Genomic DNA, 21,048 nt, shown 5'->3' on the forward strand with positions numbered 1-21,048 from the left:
AACCATAATAGCATTTCTCAGTGATAAATTCACATTTTATATCCAATGCTCCGTTGAAATCATAATCCTTGGTCTGCACATTAAGAAATGTAACTTTACCTGATACTAGAAAACCATTTTGACTGCTTCTTATAAATCCAACATTGCAAATTTACAACAAGAAGCAAAGAGGAAAGACTGCACAAACTGCTAGAAAAATCAAAAACACTGAACACACAGTGTTTCAGTTTATAGGAATCAGTGGTCTCTCCTCCCTTTTTTTCCAGATATTGGTTTGACTATCTTTCTTAGCCATAGGGGGTCTACCTCTTTTTTTAGCTGGTGGAGTACTGGACTCATGACCTTTTGTTGTATTTTTTTTTTGTGGTGGTTCTTCAGTGTGCTGTTCTATGACCGGCCCACTTCCTCCATTCAATAGGTGTCTCACAGACTGATCATCAGGGCTGCAAACAGTGGTCCCACTTTCGCTGCTACTCAGATCCAAATCTTCCAAATAAAGGATCTTAGAATGATGCATGCTTTTAACGAAAGTTTTCTCTCTCTCCAGTTTTCGACTGGGATGATGCTCATTCATGTCCACACCAGAGTCCAGGCTGGTGTCATTACTTTGTGTTTTCCTGCCCTTTTTCAGATCTATAAAAGAGTGCCTCACTTGAGCGACTGGCTTTCCATCTAGTGACACAAACCATGCTCTGGGGTGTGGGGATGGTTTTCCTTTAGAAAACTCCAATAATGTTTGCTCTGAAATACCTTGAAGTTCAGAGGAAAATGGTGTCATAACTGCTTCGTTCAGTGTCCCAGGAACAGAGACAGACTCCAGCAAATTATTAGTATACCGACCCCAGTTTGAAGTTTGTGAGGATAAGCCCTGTTGACCATCTAATGTGGCTTTCTCATCTCTGCAGGTGGGGGGCTGGAGAGGAGAGTGCATTGGCATTTTGGGCAACGTCTGTGTATAGCTGTCTCGATTCATGGGCTCCATCATTGGGCTATAGACTACCTGCCCTTTTCTTGGCAAAGTAGCTGACTTAGCAGCATGTAATTGCTCCGGAGAGTGGAATAGGTCAGAAGTTTGAAGGATGGCAACAGGCTGACTATAAATATGCATTAGTTGTTCTGGGATATGGGAAAGTCCATACATCTCTTCGTTCACTGCAAGATATCTGTTTTGGTCTTGAATGTCCCTGGGAGATTGAGAAACACTGCTGTTAAAGTGCTGTAATTGTCTAACTCCAGCATTAGGCTCCAAGGGCTGAGTTGAATTCCTCGTGTGACCACTCTGATTGGATTGATATGAAACATTTTCTGTGTAGATTTGAAAATTGTCCCAGGCTTTTTTGTCCTCTGTTTCCATAGAAGTCTTTCCATGAGGGCTAAAGGAGGAAAGCTTGGGCATGTATGATTGTGATTTATCCTCTAGCTTTACTGACCCCTTCACAGCACTGACATGATTTATGTGAGTTGTTGATGTTGTCTGGTCCTTTTTTAAGACCTCCAGTTTAGTTGTGTTTTTTCCTCTCTTATGTGATTGGCCACATTTATCCCTATGGGAAAAAAGGTGTGTGGGAGGGGAATAATTGGAGGACATATGATTAAAACACTAGTGATGAGCACAGATTGCACTTAAGACTTCACAGACTAAAAGGTAAAAAGTACAATTTGAAAGCCAGTAGGTACAAACTTAAACCTGTTCAAAACCCACTGAAATAATTTGTGATTACACTGCATATTAATATAGTGTAGATATTTACATTAGTAAGTTTAAAAGGCTTTAAACACATGCACTTCCTAGATATGACTAAAAAAACAATTATTTTGTCTCAAAAGAGCCCCATTTGTTAATTTTAAACTCAATTCATATTGAGCATATTAAAGCTTTTCTTTTTCCTTACCTGCAGTAACAGAGAAGAACAGTGAAGAATCCAATGATAATGACTATAGTACCTCCAAGTATGGCTGTAAGGAACACTGTGTGATAGGCTGTTATGTCCTTGGAAACTGCACTAATAATAGAGTCTAGATTTTTCAAAACACAAAACCAAACAAATTAGATGTCAAAAACTAAGAATTGCATTTCTGATGCAAAACTGCATTTGATAAATTGCACTGTAGTTTTCTAGCCACTGTTCTGCTCCCTTGCACTATCCTGCTATTTGGTCATTTTAGCCACTATGGAAATGTGGGAACCATCACCAAAATCAAATCACACTTCAGGGGCTGATGTCACAAACATATTGCCTCTGCATTTGCTCAGTTCCAGCCAAATGGTGTTCATGCTGTATGTCCGAATTTATTTCAAAATCCTAGTCCCCGAATAGAGCTGCTGTCACATCATGTCACTTTAATTCTAAAATTCTGAAATCACATTTTCTCATTCAAAAGTTGTCCATACGAATCCACACTCAGGGATAAGTACAACTTTAAATGTGAAAGCTCAGATTCTTCTATATAAGCAGTAACTACTGGGCCAATCAATCCAATCCAATCCTCCTCCTCACATGGTTCTAGGAGCTAAAACAGACAGAGGGTTCCAACTGCTTTTCAGTTCATTATGTTGATAACTTCTCTTCTACAGTACGCTCAGAAGATGGCAGTAATATATATACCTAACAGGGCTTGGCTCTCTCTCGCATCAAAAATGTTTCTGACAAGAGATCTAAAAATTGGGAAGATGAGGTAGACCATGTCTGTTCTGAGGCACCAGCTGATCCAGAATAACAGTTTTTCCAACTTATTGGAAAGGATTCCACAAATCTTAATTCCTCTTTCGAAGTGATGCTGGGTTGCAGGGCTGTCCTTAGGCATATGCAGCACATGTGGCTGCATAAGGCATCTGAAAATTTGAGGGACCACTGGGGGTTTTAGTGTCGGCCCTCCTGTCTCTTGCTATCCCTGTTCTGACCCTTCCTGCAAGCTCCCACCACAGCTGGCTGCTGGTGAGTCTTCGGCCTTGGCTACACTGGTGCTTTACAGCGCTGCAACTTTCTCGCTCAGGGGTGTGAAAAAAAACACCTCCCTGAGCGCTGCAAGATACAGCGCTGTAAAGCGCCAGTGTAAACAGTGCCGCAGCGCTGGGAGTGCGGCTCCCAGCGCTGCAAGCTAATCCCCATGAGGAGGTGGAGTACGTGCAGCGGTGGGAGAGCTCTCTCCCAGCGCTGGCGCTGCGAACACACTCACACTTCAAAGTGCTGCCGTCTGCCAAGGGAGAGTGCCCCCTGCTACCCCCTATAACGGCATGGCCCCACCCCCACATCACAGCTCTAGGGCCAGCCCTGCCTGCCGGGGAGAGTGCCCCCTGCTGCCACTACACATGCAGGGTTTAACCTACTGAGATCGCCAAAGCAGAGCATTCAGGAGGGGATTGCAGGTCTCTCTGTTACCAGCTGGCGGCAGCGCTTTGAAATTTCAAGTGTAGCCAAGCCCTTCCTCCAGAGGGGAACTAGTAACTTACAAGTGAAAAAGCCTTCCAGCCTGCCAGACAGATTAGCACAACAATGAAACTATTATAGAGCCATTCAAGTGGTAATGAAACCATTTAACACGCATTTGCCAACCCCCAGGTATATACTGTCATTTTCTGAATTTACTGACAAAACCAGTTGTGCATTACTGTAATATTTACTCAGAACGTGTTAGTCTACAGGACCTTAGTTTAAAATTTGCTTTTAAAATATTTCATTAGCGAGTTGGTGAAGATTATAAAATCACATCTTTAAAACATCCTTGCACAGATTTTTAGATGAACAATCATCTTTAGCCTTAAATGCTTGGATCTTCAGACTTAATCATTTTTTAAATAAATCCTTCAAAAGACCACTCTTATCTAAAATACATATTTTAATTTTAATTACCATAGTAAAAAAAACTTGCTTCCAAAGCCCTCCTGTCCTTTCTGTCCATCCCTTTCTCCCTTCACCTCTTCCTCCTCCCACCACACACTTGAGGAGAGCGCTTAAAGGGACAACACCCCTTTCCTTCCAGATAGGTGGACAAAGAGTTTCCCTTTCTTTACTTTACTTCTGACTATCTGATGAACTAGTTTTAAGAGAACCTTCCAGCAAAATCAGTACCTAGTAAGATATAAAATCCTTTGGAAACATATTTTTTAAAGTTGGTGAAATTTCATAAACATGTCTATTGTTATGGAGATCACACAAAGTAAATCAGTGTTCCCTTTTTCTAAAAGCAATGAACATTGTTATGAACACACTAAACCTTTGTGACTGACTAATTTAAAATAATGTCTTTGCTTCATGAATTAAATATGTAGTAATCTGTAATGATTACTTTAAGAAGGCTTAAGAGTACATTTAAAATATAAAATCAGCTTAGAAATACTAATTAAGAAAATGTAAAACAGAGGAGAGCTGCATCATGTGTTCCATAATATTTAATGTTGTATTCAGCAAGACAGCTGACTCGCCCTCACTACAAAGTTTCTGCAAATAAATCTCGACAAATTTCAGGGCATATCAAAAAACCTGTGACTGACATGTTTTATTTCCCAAGTTTAGTGCTTTTAATTCTTCATCATCTGGCATGCAGTGGAAAACATGCCCCATTTTCTTTAGAAAGAAATGGCAGAAGAGTGTTTTTTTTCACATGTCATTTGCTTTATTTGGGCTCAGAGATTTGGCTGGAAGGAGCTGAGCAGGGAAGGGGAGGGAAGAGAGGAGGGAGACAGTGGTGAGAGGGCAGGGCCTGGGCAGAGGGGGGTGGAGCCACAGGCAGAAGACGTGGGCTGGGGAGCTAGCCTCCTCCAGTGGCAGCTTCACCCTTTGCCCATGACAGCAGGTAAGAGCAAGTCAGCTCCCACACACCCAGAGCGTGCTGCAGTGTCCTTAGACAGGAGCCGTATTTAGAGCCAAATGCACCAGTGCTGCGCATTCTGCGTGAGGGGGAGGGTACAGGGGTCTCTGCGGGGAACTGTGACTCTTCGCTGCCGTGAGATGGGCTGGGTGGCTCGGTATCTTTTGCTGCCGCCACCGTGAGGTGAGCGTGGGCTGCTGTCGGGCATAGTGGCCCCATAAATCCTAAGGACGGCCTGGCTGGGTTGTGTTCCCTGCAATCCCCAAGCCAGCTGTATCACTAGCAGTTAAAAGACACAAGTATGCACGTGTATGTTGTATACAAAAGCAGAGGCACCCTAAGAATTCCATTTTATTAACAATGACTATCATCAGATTGAAGCCACCTGCATCCCAATTTTTCCTCTATATTTCAACATGAAAATTATACTGACAAACAGCTATTAAGATATTATTTGGATAATGCAATGATTTTTGTGTTCCAATAATATACAATACCTCTGGTTTCAGGCACTGGAGCTGCTATCCAGTATCCCAAGTGTGGAGCAACATACGTCCATACTAAATGGTCATTTGCATTCTTGACCATTCCCAGCCCACGACTTACCCAAGCACCTGAAAAAGAAGGCAGCCATTAAACGTAATACAGGACATGGTTTTGTTTTATATACGGTTCTACCACTGAAAAAGGTATTACATAAAGCAAGTCATCAGAAAACTATGGAAAATCAAAAAGGAACCATTTAAAATCAAGCTCTTCTGGGACTTTCATATTATACACTAAACCCTGGTCGACACACAAAGTTGTAGGACTTAACTCAATATTTTCCTACACCTGATTTAGGTATTTTAGTGCAATTCTACGAGTGGACAGTTATTTTAGAATAAGAGTGACTAAAGTCAATTTAGTGGTTTGTTAAATGACTTTAGCCAGTTTATTCCAAAATAATAATAATTATTAACAATAAAAAAGAGTTCACACACAGACTTGCACCTAAATAATTTTAATTCATATCTTCTGCTAATTTAGTGCAAGGCCTAAGTTTATTACAGGTGGGTAATTTAAGCACAATGAATAGAACATCCAGCATTAGTTATTAGCATACAATGGACAAGCCATGGTAATCCATTAAGACTGCAACAGGATCAACAATACCTGCACTGAACATTTTTTTTTCTGTTTAAATTGTCTAAGCTCAAACAGCTAAATTAGCCCAAGGAAGACTTATTGTTAGGCCACAGATCCCACACCATCTGTCTTGCAGTGCAAACGACAGGTCTGGGGGCTTGTCAGGCTTCTGCAAGGTAGGGTACTGCACTTGCACACTGTGAAGAGATAGCAAAGAAGTGTACTTAGTAACTGTGGATACGTTTGTTATGTAACCATCTGTGAAATTCTCAAGTGGAAAAAACTGTAGCAAGAATGTAGTGCGGCAGAGTGGACTCCCTCTGAGCCTGACAGAGAAGTATTGCCCACTGGTGGGAGGAGCCAGGCCAGCCCTGCCCCTCATGACAGAAGGAGAGGGGTGGGACGTGAAGTATCAGAGGGCAGCCCTCCAGCTCAGTTGGGCTGGAACCAGGGAAGGAGGTAGATGTCTCTGCCCGCAGCGGAACTCCGGACCAGGGACCAAGTTGTGCAGCACCCTGCCCCTGGAGAAGACTGACTGTGGAGAGGAGCTGTGGGGCCTGCCAGCTGCTGTTTACCCAGAGGAGACTGAGAACTCTCTGGCAACAGAGCCCTGCCAACAGACTGTGGTAGGATACTTCCTACCAGGGAAACCAGACATTGGTCCAGTTGTGTTGCTGGGAGACAAGTCAGTGTGTTTCAGTGATTTCCCTCCTGACCCAATGGTGGGACCACCTGCCATTTTTACGGGCCTGGACTGGGACTTGGTAGAGATGGGGAGCCTGGGTACCCCTGCCACTAACCTCACCCCCAAGGTGGCAGCCTACTCACCCTAGATGGAGTGCCTGTGTCGCGTTTCGGGCCTGCACCAGCCAGGAGGCTGTGAGCCCTAGACTGTGAATTGCTAGGGGGTGCAGGCTAAAGACTGCTTGTTACTGTGCCCCTGCCCAGAAGGGCTTGGGCTATAGACTGTTAATTGCTTCCTGCTCAGCCAGGAGTCTAAACTAACTGCGGGGAGGTGGGAAGAGAAATGGGACGGACAACGGGACAGAAGCTGATGTGGGGCTGCTGACGTATAACTGTGGCTCTTTGACAATGTACATTGGTAAATTCTGGGTCCTTCTCAGGCTCAGGTTGGCCACCCCAGTTCCCCAGTTTTAGAGGTAATTTTATGAGAAGTACAACCTAGATTTCATGAGGATTAATCTTTGTAAAAGTTCTACCTGGAGTGAGAATAAAAATATCTATGCAAAGTAGTATAAAAATTTGTAATCACCTTTAAAATTAGAGTTAACATTCTTTAAATTTTTACTTTCTACTCCATAGGAAACAGCATGTACTAAGAAAAATGTAGGGATATTTATTTATAATTTAATTGCCCTTTAGTACCTTTTAAACACAGTGATGTAATTTTCAGTTATCTTATAACTAGTCTGAAAAATCAGTTTACCTATTGAGAACACAAGAGCACTTTAAATATTACTTATGCAAATATGTCAGTAAGAGTCAAAAAAAGGATTAGCTCTATATGAATTAGAATAGTGTCTATAGTAGCTGGGATACAATTACATGGGCTTATATTTCAGGCATAGGCTAATTGCCAGTGAGAGTCAGGACCCCCTGTCAGTATAGTATTGCAAGATGAGATGCATTATGGAGGTTTCTGCCTTTGTGCTGACCTGCTCAGATGCACCAAAGGATCACTGGTCTATTTCAATTTAGTTGTTACTGTAAGTATTTGACATGGAGATATTTGTGTGTCAGATTACAGCAATTCTAGTATGTCTCCTATATAACGATTTTACTTTCTCAACTGCTTGCAATAATCATAAAATAATAATAATAGTAATAAAACAGACTAAAGCTATGTCAGTCCCTGTGTTAACATTTCATTTCAAGTGAACATTAAGGGTATGACTCTGGAGCACAATATATTCAAGTAATTCTTAATACTGAATGTCTGTGAAACCATCAGCTAAGACACTATCATCATGCTTAATTTTACATCAGTTTTAAAATGTATCTTCTCCCAAATAGAATTGTGAAAATAAAGATCAACATGTGATCGAGCCTTAAAACTACTCTGATATAACTTATTTACATACATATGGTTCACAGCTGAATTCATTAAAGCAGGGATGCCCTTTTGAAAAAACAAAAATGCAAGTTAAAACATATACAACCAAGAAAATCCTGCTAAAATATCTACGTCCCTATTTTAAAAAAGCAAAACAAAACTGACAGGTTTTAGTGCTATATATTATTCGATATATGCACTCATATTCAAACTACTCTACATCACACTAATACTACATATTATAGTGTATGATATTCTGCATTAAAGTGGGATTCCAAAGTATATAACAGACATACCAGTTTTCATGTCAAATGTCCATGCAGGTATAGCATCTCCTGATTTTACCCTACTTGTCGGTAGAAGAGGCAGCATAATATGAATCGGACCAGTCACTTTCAATTCTTTCCCAGCTGAAAGGAGGTTTACACATATTGCAGCAAGAGGGGTCAATTCAATGCTTTTAAAACCTAATCAACATAAGGAATAATTTGTCCATCAATAATACACACACTAGAACATATTTACTATTTTTTTAAAAATGGGTTTTCATTTGTAACTGAAGGCAAGCCACCATGAGAATGTCTGGTCTGTACCACTAGGTGTCAATATAACTTGAGAAAACTCAAGTCTCAAGCACCTCTTCAATGAATACTTTTTAATAATTGGTAAACAGCAATTCCTATTTAAAGTCTGTAAAAGAGAACTATATCTCTTAAACAGAGCTGATTCGACAGTACTCACAGAATACAATATTAAGCAAATTTGGCTTTTGGGGAGCTATACTTGGTACCAAGTACTTTAAATCTCAGATATCAGACTAGCTATTCTACGCTGAATATTGCAGACTAAGTCAAAAGATTCGTGAATCCACACATATTAAGGGAGGGTTGTGATACTTATAAATCAAACTGAAGTTCCAGTATTCATGATATATTTGCATGTCTTTTCCAGTATTCAAGCATCTCTGTTAATAAAATTTACTGAAAGGATTGATTTGCTAATTTAGAAGTTTCTGTAGAGTTAATCATGAGGTATAGTACTTATGGCTTGTCAAAATATTCATCGGAACCACTTTGTTTGCACTGCTTTATTGTGCGGGCTGTAAGTTTGTCTCCCCTGGTTCTTCTTGCTCTAATTTGCAATAACACAGATACTACGTGATACAAATACTTCAGAATCCACAGTGTGACAGGTTGCTCAAGCAAGACAAACAGAATTATTAAGTAGCAGAATGATATTAGAGCTTTGCACACTGTTAGAAACTAGTTACGAGACAACTGTCAGTGTATCAGATATCAGCCTCTACCTGCTATAAAATATAGTCCTGAAGGAATACGCTCTATGAATAATTTAAAAAGACATCAGACAGACTTTAAGGGAATAACACTACTTATCTCTGATGCTTCAAGTTCAAAAGTTGTATTATAAACAATTATTTTTAAATCTTCAAATGTCCACACACAAATAGGACACTGGTATTTGTGAGAATTTTGATTAAGTATAAATTAAACAAACTGGAATATGAAACTCAGATAAATTGGTTAGAAGCCACGTCAAGGACATCATCCAAATCACATTAAGGAAACCATAAAACCGCCGTGAATTTTTAAGAGCCTTGCTGTATAGTGGGCATTGGGAAGAAAAGGAAAAAACATTTAAGTAGGATGGAATAAAGGGTCCAGCATTGTGATCTCCTGGATACCAACATAACTATGTGGATTAGAAAGTAAGCATGAATAAGTTTAGTAATGCAGTCGGTGCTTTATTTCAGAATGCATAAAAAGATGTAGCACTATAGATGTACTAAGTATGAATAGTACAGTAGAACCCTGTCAACATTGGTATTCCACTCATTAGGTAACTCCCTTCTCTTCATGTGTCAGTATATAATGCCTGCAGCTGTAATTTTCACTCCACGCATCTGAAGAAGTGGGGTTTTAACCCATGACATTTTTTTGCCCAAATAAATCTGTAATTCTTTAAGGTGCCACTGGACTCCTTGTTGTTTTTAAGTATTAATACTACTACTACCAACCCATGAAACAACTTAGAACTGTTTAAAAATGTATTTTTACTCACTGAAGCAGATGAGTGTAGAGAACATACTTGATTTCTGCAATTGCTCTCCATATATTTAAAGTGCCTTACATGGATTAACTGCAAGTAAATCAATAATGCTGCATGGATTAACTGTCTGCAAGTCAAATTATAGTTTATGTGTTATCCTTATGTTGGGTGGGGCAAACAGCCAACGCCAAGTAGGTAACAGAGTTAAAGTGAAAAATATAGGCAGATCCTCCGCTGGTATAAATTGGTGAAGCTCCATTGACTTCAACAGACCTAACCCAATTTACACTATTTGAGGATCTCACCACAGAATTCTGAATACATTCTGGAAAGTTGGGAACACCTTCAAGTCCCAATAAAATCAATGGGAGCTGAAAGTGTTCTGCACATTGCAGAATCAGACCCTGCTTTGGTTGCACTTGGGGGTTATACTGCATGTGCGGAACTCCCAGAGAGGGAATCGGCACATGGCCCTCTGTATGACTATTTATGCCTGTGGAAAAGAGGTGTTTATTGTGTTCTTGCTAGTAGATGTGAATGAGACGTAAAGGGATGTGAATTACTCATCTACAATATAACATGTATTGGTTCAATCCAGCTCTTGTGAAAGTCAAAAGGAGTTTTTCTATTGAGTGAAATGGGAGCAGCGTCAGGCCCGCATGACTACAGATTGTATATTTACATAAGCACATACTTATATGTATTATGTTTTAAAAGTGCAGATTCTAACAAATTTAACATACCTGATTTATTTAGAAGAATTCCTGTTGTATAAAGAAAATTATCCATTTTCAAAAACTGCTGTGGCACTGTCAAATAGGCAGTCACGTTTGTAATATGGTGGCTTATAGGAAGTTTAATTAAAGTTTTGGGAAACTGAACACTTGGTTGAGATTTGGCATCTAAAAAAAAAAAGTAACATTTTAAATTAGCAATGGTTCAATATGAATTAATGCTTTCTATAGCCAAACTGTCCAGAAATCCTTTGTTCAAAACACTGTTTCAAACCCCTACTCTCCAGTGTTTGCAATTGTCTAGATTTAGGCCAGTACTTGCTGCTGGCATATATACAACATCATCTGAAAACAGAATAATTTCTTCTTGCTCCCATCCCTAATCCTTGGCTTCTCTAAACACTCTCCACTACAGCAAACGTTCTCCAGCTTCAATCTTTCCTGAGGCAGATACATTTCAAATAACTATCTTGGGTAACCATATCAAAAACTACCAGAGCCTTTCAACACAGTGGAATAATGCACATGCACACCAGTGCAGTGAGCTCCTCCGAGATTTCTGCTGTTTTTAATAGCGCTGGTTCTCCAAAGGACATGTCTTCAATCCATTAATCACTCCTCCTTCACCTCCTATCCCTACACGTTCAGAGTGCAAAATTAGCAGCTTTCTACTCAGACTGTCTGATGATTTCAGATGAGAAGGTCAGAAATACAGAATAAATACAGGGATAATAACTTAACGTCTACATGGCTGTAAACAACACTCACATCCATGGAAGGCTGGAAGATTTGGAAGGAGTTTTGCTTGCTACAATAAATGCAGAATCTGAGGGCCAGTTCTTCATCTGATGTAAATAGCATAGCCCCAATTCAGAGGAGCTGTGTCAATTTATACCAGTTTGGAATTTGGCGATAAGTAATAGAGCTATTTATTTTTAGTGGAAACTGGTGCCAGAAGCCATAGCTTTACTAACTAAGATTTGGCTATTTGTGCACAAGGTGGAAAAACATTCATGAATAAGCCCCTAAGTGCACAGAAAACAACAATATTTGGGAGGTCACTGACTCCTCCCCACAGAATTTGACGGCAAAAAACAGTTGTATTCATTAGTTAAGGCACATAGTTTTACATACAAAAAGCGTTTATATCCGATCACGTGTAGTGCTGCACTTACCAGACAGTTTTCCAGTAATTAAAACTGTATCTTCAAACAACCATATATTAGCTTGGCTTTGTGGGAACAGTGAAAGTGTTACAGATGAGTATACTGTGGAAAGACAGACATTAAGAATACCTGATTACATGTGTAAAAGTTTCAAATAAAGTTGTGATCAAACATATGGTTCCGAAGACAGGTAAACAAATGGGGGAAAAGAAAAAACGAATGGGAAGACCAAAGGACTAAGCGGTCCCACTAGTCCAGGGATGAAACATACTGGCTAGGCCGTGTGGACTACTAGTGTTCATGGTGTACACATTCCGTGGATTAATGGATAGCTTGAGTTCCTGGATGGTCAACCTCTTGTTTTTTTTTAAAACAGGCACTTTAAAACACACCCTAATAGAATTATTAAAAAAAAATGTGACAGTTAAAAGCAGGCCATTCATGATTAAACACTGCTGAAAACATAACGAAACTGACAGATGGAAGAGTTCAGAGCTGTAGCTCTGAGCCACAATGATATTTCAGCCTCTCAGTACCCCATAATCCTAAAACTTTTGATATTCCTAGCTGGCCTTTCACTCACTCTGCTGTGAACATGAAAACTACACAAGTGTGTGTAAATATATATATGTATATATATAACATGACATATATATGCATAGGCACATGCATTCACATTCTTCAAATCATGCCCCCAATGCAGTATAATCTCTCAGAGTGGACAGATATTTTCAACAACAGTTAAAAATATTATTTCTGTTTTAAAAATCCATGTTATAATTTTGTCAAGTCTAAAGGGTCATTTACCTTTAATACATGGCATTCCATCATGACCTACTTTGACTTCCTTCAGTCATGTACAGTTCATTACAATTAGATGGATTACCCAAGGAAGAAAGAAGCTTCAATTGCACACAGTGTAATAATAGGATTTTAAAGGGTTTACTTACCTGGCATTCTCCCAGTCTTCCAAGGCAATGGTGTTAACATGTAGCCCTCTTTGTAAGATGCAATAGTTAAACTTAGACCTAACTTGTAGGGAACTTTTATTAATACTACTCCATTGTTTCCAGTGAGTGTGGAGTTTGTCTTTGTGTAGTTAACAAACACTTCTACAATTGCTTGGCGTAGGTACTGATGACTGATAATGTCGTTTACTTGAACTTTCAGCATAAACACAGATCCTATGAAAAAAAGAAAAAAATGAGATAGGTTATAACCGATAATGACTAAGCATAATATTTAACAGTGCCGTAACAAGGGCAATGCGAATGAGGCACTTGCCTTGGGCATGCAAAGCTCAAGGGTGCAGCTCTACAGCCCAAGCGGGATGGAGGAAAAGAAAAAAAAAAAAACCACAATCGGCGGCGGGTCCCTCAGTCCCTCTCGAAGTGAAGGACCTGCCGCTGAATTGCCGCCGTCACTTCATTCATTCTTTGGCGGCAATTCAGTGGCAGGTCCTTCCCTCCAAGAAGGACTGAGGGACTCTCCGACAAATTGCTGCCGAAGATCCTGGAGCCGCCCCTTGCCTTGAGTGCAAAAATTCCTTGTTACGGCTCATATTTAACTAAGAACCAATATTTTGTCATATTTTAAATTACCAGGCTGACAGGCAAAAGTAACCATATTCTGTGGTTTATTGGTTGCCAATTTTGCATATTTCTCCTTTTCCCACATCTCAAATTTTAGCATTCAAAATGCATTTGTCCAACAAGAAAACTGTGATTGTTCAACACTAGCATCAGTGCAAAATTATGTTGATGGAATGCTTAGGGGATATTTTCTTTAAAGTCCTTTTCTTAGGTTTTCTTCTACCATCTTTCAAAGCCAGCTTTGTAGGAAAAATGATGTCATAGCTCAAAATTGTAACCTATCAAGAGGAAAAAAGATAATGCTATTGGGACACAACATACTGAGATAGGAAACGCTGAAGCAACAGAGGCTGCAGTTCCAAACCCAAAATAAACGATAGCTCCACTGGGAGCCAGATTCTCCTGTACCTTATATGAAAGAAGTTGCTGTGCCTTTCCAATAGAATCTCAGCAACTCAGAACATTATTTATCCTATGTGATGAATTCAGAGTTGTCGGTGATCATTTAGGAATATTATGTGTTGACCTGGTTTATCAGGATGTTTACTGTATGAAAATGCTGGTTTGGTTTAATAGCAGGGTGTGGGAAAAACAAGAAGGTTCCTGACAAGACACCTCTAGCTAAATGCTTCAAGGTGTTTAAGAAACAATGGCTGGGCTATTAAATAGGATGATCTTACTTCCTTGGCTCCAGTCAACTTACACAGCTTATTTTGCCAATAGGGAACAAAAGAACTGCAAAATGTCGAGAAGGGGAGCAGTTGTTTGAGGACAGACCCAAACAGACCCTGCTGGAAGGCCTGAAGCAGTTAGGTCTTCTTAGGCTTCCAACACAATGGACAGATAAGCCTTAGATTAGATAAGCATTTGGGGGCAGGGACAGACTGACTGTTTTGTGTTTGTGTAGCATCTAGCACAACAGGGCACTGATCCATGACTGGAGCTCCCAGGTGCTATGCGAAGAGAAATAAGTAGTAAGAATAGACTTGTGTAGATCATTTGTTGTTTTAAAACCCCTTCTCTCTTATCTTATGCTTTGTTCCTATGGTTAAAATAAACAATACTTTTTCTTTTAGAAGGCCATTTTGAGTCACTAGATCCATTGGTCACAGACTCTCAAAGGGATGAACTGCAGCTACCCAAACCCAGTTGGACCTGTTGGGTTAAACATGTTTCATCTACAGAGTACTGTAGGACAGGACCTCATCTAAGAATGGAAGAAATGCATAATTCCATTGAGGATGAGAAAACATAGGAAAGTGTTTGCCGTTGCCTCTGCTCTGCTAAATGATCCAGATTCAGAGAGATTTTCTGCATCATCACCAGAGTTCATGATGGGGCCCCAAAACCTATTGAAAAGGTCCTTCCTAAATATAAGGACTCGCATCACCACCAGTCCTTATATAGAAATGAGGAATCTCCACCAATTTACAAGCTCATAGTGCAGCTATGTTTTCTGGCTTGAAGAACAGGGTGATAATCCTAGAACAGCCAACAGAGAAGGCCACCAGAGCAAAGGCTTATGAGATTTCTGTACCATAACCAGATGGCTAGGATTCATTACCAGCCAATCAGATTACAAAATGGCATTTAGTAATTTGAGCTATGTATTATATTGCATAAAATAAATACAGTTCCAAATTTACAAACTAAGGAATTGCAGATTGTAAGGTAACCATCCTTCCAGGATGTGTTATTCAAGAGAAGGTCCTCTTCTACATATTGATCTCAACAAGAGAAATGAGAATTTTGCAAACAGAACAACAAGACTTCATTAATTTTTTGTTTTGTTTTGTTTTGGTGAATCTAAAGTTTTAAATCCAATGAAAAATATTGTAGTTAATTTGTTTGAAATTTTATTTCAACAAATACCCAAAGCAGTGTATTTTCATTCTATTGCAGGCACACGCTATTACAGAAAGAGTACAATTTGACTAATGCTCATATTTTGCATGCCTGGATCTGAGAAGGCCTTCTATGTGAAATTAGGTCCATTGAAAGCCACAAGTCTATTTGGTGGAATAAGGATAAAAGGGGTGTAACAATGAAGAGACAGTCTAGGCCAAATTCATCCTAGATACACCTGTGCAGATCTTACAAGAGTTTTTAGAGTAGAATTTAGACACATCTATTCCAATAAAGGTCTGCACAATAAAAGGAAAGCTAACAAGAAGCTGACTAGTGACATGACAAGAGAAGCAATTACCTAAATAAATAAACAAATAAATTGTACAGATTTTATGCATGTGCTTAAGTACTCCATGCACATATGCCTGTGCTTTAAGTTAAGTACAATCTTGAACACTTTGCTGAATTGGGGCCTAACTGATGATACAAAAATGAATGTCAGTGGAGGAGTAGGCAGGTTGATTCCAAACTGGACAGCTAAATATCTTCAAGAACAGATCCAAAGCCATATTTATTTTTACACACTTGCTGCGTTCAGACAAATCATTTCAGAATCTATCTAAAGCTCCAGGACATGTGTCAAATCCCAAGGATTTTGGATTAGCAAGTAGATGATCAACTGCATCAAAAGCTTTAGCTAAATCCATAAAATAAAAGAGTACACATTTATTAACCATCCAAAGCTAACAAAATAGCCTTTCAAAATATACCTGTCAAAGTAACAGTTACAGATCTCTTCCTAACCCCAATCTCTGAAAGATGTCATTAATCAGAGGCTTTCCATTATAGCTAGACTCTATGATTATTCACCATCTACACCATCACCAAGTACATATAAAAGATTATTTAGTTCACTTCTCCAATGTTTAATAAACTCTTTAAAAACAATGAAAAGATCTACAAACCAGAGTTCAAGTGTAACAAATCTAATAATTTTATTATCGGCTAATTTAAAATATAGAAATTGGGACAGTTGAGATTTTAGCCTGTCAATTTCAGAATACAAAGAACCTCATTGAGTTGCTAATTTAAAATAAGAATGATTTAAAACTACTTATTTTTTAATTCCTCAAACAGAAGTGCAACTTCAGTATAACTCATCACTACACTATTTTCAAAAGGCCAGAGTGTATAAAATCATGTTTTGAAACTGCTATTCATATGCCACCTTCATTATAATCACGACATGCATGTTTTTGGCGTTTTTTTTTGGTCTGCCTTGCCACTTAAGAGAGGCAAAAATAATGGCTGGTTGAAAGTCCCAGATCTCTACAAAGTCCCATGCAAATAATAAAGCATAGCCATAACATTTTAAAATGTCAGCTATCCACTGAGGTAGTTCTAACCTTTTAAAATCTAATGCTAAATGTCTAAGTATTGCTTTTCTGAATCCAACATGTCTGGAAAAAGTCTTAATTTAGTTGTTCGTGAATAATGGGTCTCACTCAACTCCATGAAGCCAACAAATAAATAAAAATATGAAAAAAGGATTTCCATACAATATGCTAATTTCCTTCTTCCTTCATGTACATATGTCCTCCATTAATCTCAATGGCTAGTACATGTGTATCAAGAAAAAAAAAGAATACAGGAACAAAAAGCAGCCAGTTTGTGCAGCTTTCATGCGATTAAATATATTGTCTCTACATGTATGGATTACTAATGTTGCCCTCTACCAGTGAGTGGCCTACAGGAAAGAAATGGAACATGCTGTTACTTGTTAGCTAAATGACTTCTCCTTTAAATAGTGGGAAAGGTTTTGGAAATGAAGGTTCAGAGTGCAGTAACCCTGACTCCCGCTGTTTGTGCTGTTTTATACATTATTTATGTCTGTTTCTAGGACGTGTATTCATTGCAGTGAGCCCCTCAAAAGTGATTTTACAATGCAAAGGAAAATGCCAGAATACTGAACTGTCTCTTTGCAGCACAGCACTAGTACTATAACCATGAATATAAGGCTTATGATCCGCTACCAGTCTTTTCAGATGTCATCTCTGTAGAACTCATCTGGGCTGGTAACAGAAAAACAAAAAAAACCCCACCATATGTTAAGTTATATCAATTTTAGCAGGTAATACAATTGAAGGGTGCTGTGCTGGGGACTTCTACAGCAGAGGGGGGCAAACTACGGCCCGCGGGACCATCCTGCCCGGCTCTTGAGCTCCCGGCTGCGGAAGCTAGCCCCTGGCCCCTCCCCCGCCGCAAACTCCTGCCAGGCAGGCGCAGCACAACGGTGTGTCTGTTGCACTCCATATGATTTTCATTCTCTCAGTCTAGTTCTCAACTCTCTGTATTTCAGTGGCTCTCAAACTTTTTTACTGGTGACCCCTTTCACACAGAAAGCCTCTGAGTGCGACCCCCCCTTTATAAATTAAAAACACTTTTTAAACATATTTAGCACCATTATAAATGCTGGAGGCAAAGCAGGGTTTGGGGTGGAGGCTGACAGCTCGCGACTCCCCTGTAATAACCTCGTGACCCCCTGAGGGGTCCTGACCCTCAGTTTGAGAACCCCTGTTGTATCTGATCTGCTGTATTGTACTTGTCTGCTTTTTTAAACACTGCTAAGAGGATTTGAAATCCCCTTGTTATACCCAGCCTCTTTCAGAAATAATAATTAAAATGACTTTGAGTGTGCTTCAAACTGGGGTTTCACTGATAACAGCTGCATGCTAGACTTATTCTCAAGATGTTGTGCATAACCTTAATTAATCTTGCATCCTGGATTCCAAATAAGCTATTAGGGAATCCCTGGCAGCAGGAACACAGGAGTAGAGGGAGTACCACGCTGTCATCAATATGATCACATGCTTTTTGGAAAATGAGTTCTCCCATCACCACAAACTCAAATACGTATGGATCCTCATCAAGATGGACATTGAATAATCACTTTTAAAGCATTATGCATCTTCGTTACAGAATGGACTGTTAAACAAGATGACATCTGTTTTATATACAGGCATTTAAGTGTTTTAATTATGTCAAATGTCCTGTAATTTTTATTTAAACAGCCCTAAAATGGCTAAGATTTTTCAGGATAAAATATAGTTATCTACTGATAAAAAGCAGATACTAGTTCACCGTAACTATGCTCTCTTTCCTATGGTCTATATTGTACTGTAATAATTATTACTGCCACTGACCCACAATTTGCTTCTCAATGCCTTTTTTCTTTAAAAAAATTAAAATAAAACCAAGACAGAGATAAGTACATGAATAAATGCTATGTAATGCGGGGATCTGAATGAGAACCTCTGTGGGGATTTAATTATTTCCATTTATTATATCTAAAGTATATACAGTACATTAGTCTGCAGTGAAGAGGTACTATAAAAACAGCCCTGGATTAAATCTAGTAATAATGATGTTACTTAGGGTGATAATGTGCTAACCTCTCCTATTTAATTCAACAGAAATGTATACTTTTGAATGTTTTCTAATACCTTCAAAATTACAGTACCAAGAGTGACCACTCATGGGAGTTAACAAAAGTGGTGGCTTGTAAGAGGTGGTCTCTCTTCAAAGGTTTGCATACCAGAGAGCAGAGGTGCTCTGCGGCCTCTGCAAGTAGTCTCTTGTGACAAGTGGTCTCTCTTCAGAGGTGTAAAAGCAGCAAAGAATCCTGTGGCACCTTATAGACTAACAGACGTTTTGGAGCATGAGCTTTCGTGGGTGAATACCCACTTCCTCAGATGCATGTAATGGAAATATCCAGGGGCAGGTATAAATATGTGTGCTAGCAAGCAAGCTAGAGATAACGAGGTCAGTTCAATCAGGGAGGATGGGGGCCTGCTAGAACAGGGCCCCATCCTCCCTGATTGAACTGACCTCGTTATCTCTAGCTTGCTTGCTAGCACACATATTTATACCTGCCCCTGGATATTTCCATTACATGCATCTGAGGAAGTGGGTATTCACCCACGAAAGCTCATGCTCCAAAACGTCTGTTAGTCTATAAGGTGCCACAGGATTCTTTGCTGCTTTTACAGATCCAGACTAACACGGCTACCCTCTGATACTTCTTCAGAGGTGGTCACTAAAGAGGTTTTACTGTATATGTATGTATGTACATAACTGAAGGATACCACTCTAAATAATCAGATAGTATTTCTTGAATGTGTTTATTAGAATTAAATATATAAGCGGTTTCTTTTACACAGTTAATGTGGAAGTTTTGCTTTAAAGAAGCTACCAAAGAACAAATTTAATACATACATATGTTCTGTCTTTTGCTCTTTACACAAGTAATAGGAAGGAACCACAACACAAGGAAGCTGAGGTTCAGATAACTTTTTACCTAAAATACAAGGCTTAGATAGGAACCACTGCTCTGGCAGGGTTCTGGCAGCTTTTGAAACACAGAAGACGGTGAGAGCCATCAGAGGGCTCAAACTGTTTAAAGGGATACCACCTAATTCCTACACACTACAAAGCACAATCATACATTAATTAATACTTTTTTCCAGAATATATATATTTTTTAAAACTACAGCATTTTGGCTATGTCAAGGTTTTTTCCCCCACTTTGAACTTTAGAGTAAAAATGTGAGGAACCTGCATGGACCCTTCTAAGCTTAATTCCTAGCTTAGATCTGGTAATGTTGCCACCAGACAAAATATAGTGTTTGGCACACTTCTTGTTCCCCCAAAACCTTCCCTGGGGAACCCAAGACCCAAACCCCTTGGATCTGAACACAAGGAAAAATCAATCAGGTTCTTAAAAAGAAAGCTTTTAATTAAAGAAAGAAAAAAGTAAAAATTATCTCTGTAAAATCAGGATGGAAAATGCTTTACAGGGTATTCAGATTCATATAGACTAGAGGGACCTCCCCCCCCTCAGCCTTAGATTCAAAGTTACAGCAAACAGAGGTAAAAATCCTTCCAGCAAATGGAAAAGCATTCACAAGTTGAAAGAAAACAAACATAAGATTAATCCGCCTTGCCTGGCTATACTTACAATTTTGAAACATGAAAGACTGATTCAGAAAGATTGGGAAAGTCTGAGTGTACATCTGGTCCCTCTTAGCCCCAAGAGTGAACAATGAACAAAACAAACAACACAAACAAAGACTTCCCTCCACCAAGATTTGAAAGTATCTTTTCCCCCATTGGTCCTCTGGTCAGGTGTCAGCCAGGTTCACTGAGCTTCTTAACCCCTTACAGGTAAAAGAGATATTAACCCTTAACCATCTGTTTATGACAGGCTACAACTCACTTCTATTATGAGCCACTCTAACTGACGTATAACACATAACACTAATGTTGTAATCTCCAAAATGGTTCCTAACTCAATACCAGATCCACTTGAAGGTCCTGATTAGAGATGGTCAAAAAAAAAAATCTAAAGTTGCAAAATGGTTTAAAAAAAAAGTTTTTGCAAAAACAAAAAATCTCACAACAAATAGTTTTTCTATTTTAAGATTTTATGCCTTAGAGGGGCAGTGTGACCTAATGCATAGTGTGCTGGATTGGGACTCAGGAGACATGAGTTCTGTCTCCTACTCTGCCACTGGTATGTTGGGTGACCTTGGACAAGTCACTACAGTCCCCATACATCAGTTTCGCAATCA

General features: G+C 39.3%; 1 protein-coding gene across 1 annotated transcript in view; it reads right to left on the reverse strand.

The window, feature by feature from the left end:
- Positions 1-206: 206 nt before the first annotated feature.
- Positions 207-21,048, reverse strand: part of FAM171B (family with sequence similarity 171 member B) — a 56,567-nt gene continuing 35,725 nt past the window's right edge. The window contains exons 2-8 of the mRNA XM_050916408.1: positions 12,929-13,162; positions 11,988-12,080; positions 10,822-10,980; positions 8,308-8,478; positions 5,307-5,423; positions 1,893-2,016; positions 207-1,544 (exon numbers count right to left, since the gene is read on the reverse strand). Coding sequence (XP_050772365.1) covers positions 224-1,544; positions 1,893-2,016; positions 5,307-5,423; positions 8,308-8,478; positions 10,822-10,980; positions 11,988-12,080; positions 12,929-13,162 — 2,219 coding nt within the window. The 3' untranslated portion in view covers positions 207-223. The remainder of the gene's footprint in view (positions 1,545-1,892; positions 2,017-5,306; positions 5,424-8,307; positions 8,479-10,821; positions 10,981-11,987; positions 12,081-12,928; positions 13,163-21,048) is intronic.

The sequence above is a fragment of the Gopherus flavomarginatus genome, chromosome 10, assembly GCF_025201925.1.
Source record: "Gopherus flavomarginatus isolate rGopFla2 chromosome 10, rGopFla2.mat.asm, whole genome shotgun sequence".
Lineage (NCBI taxonomy): Eukaryota > Metazoa > Chordata > Testudines > Testudinidae > Gopherus > Gopherus flavomarginatus.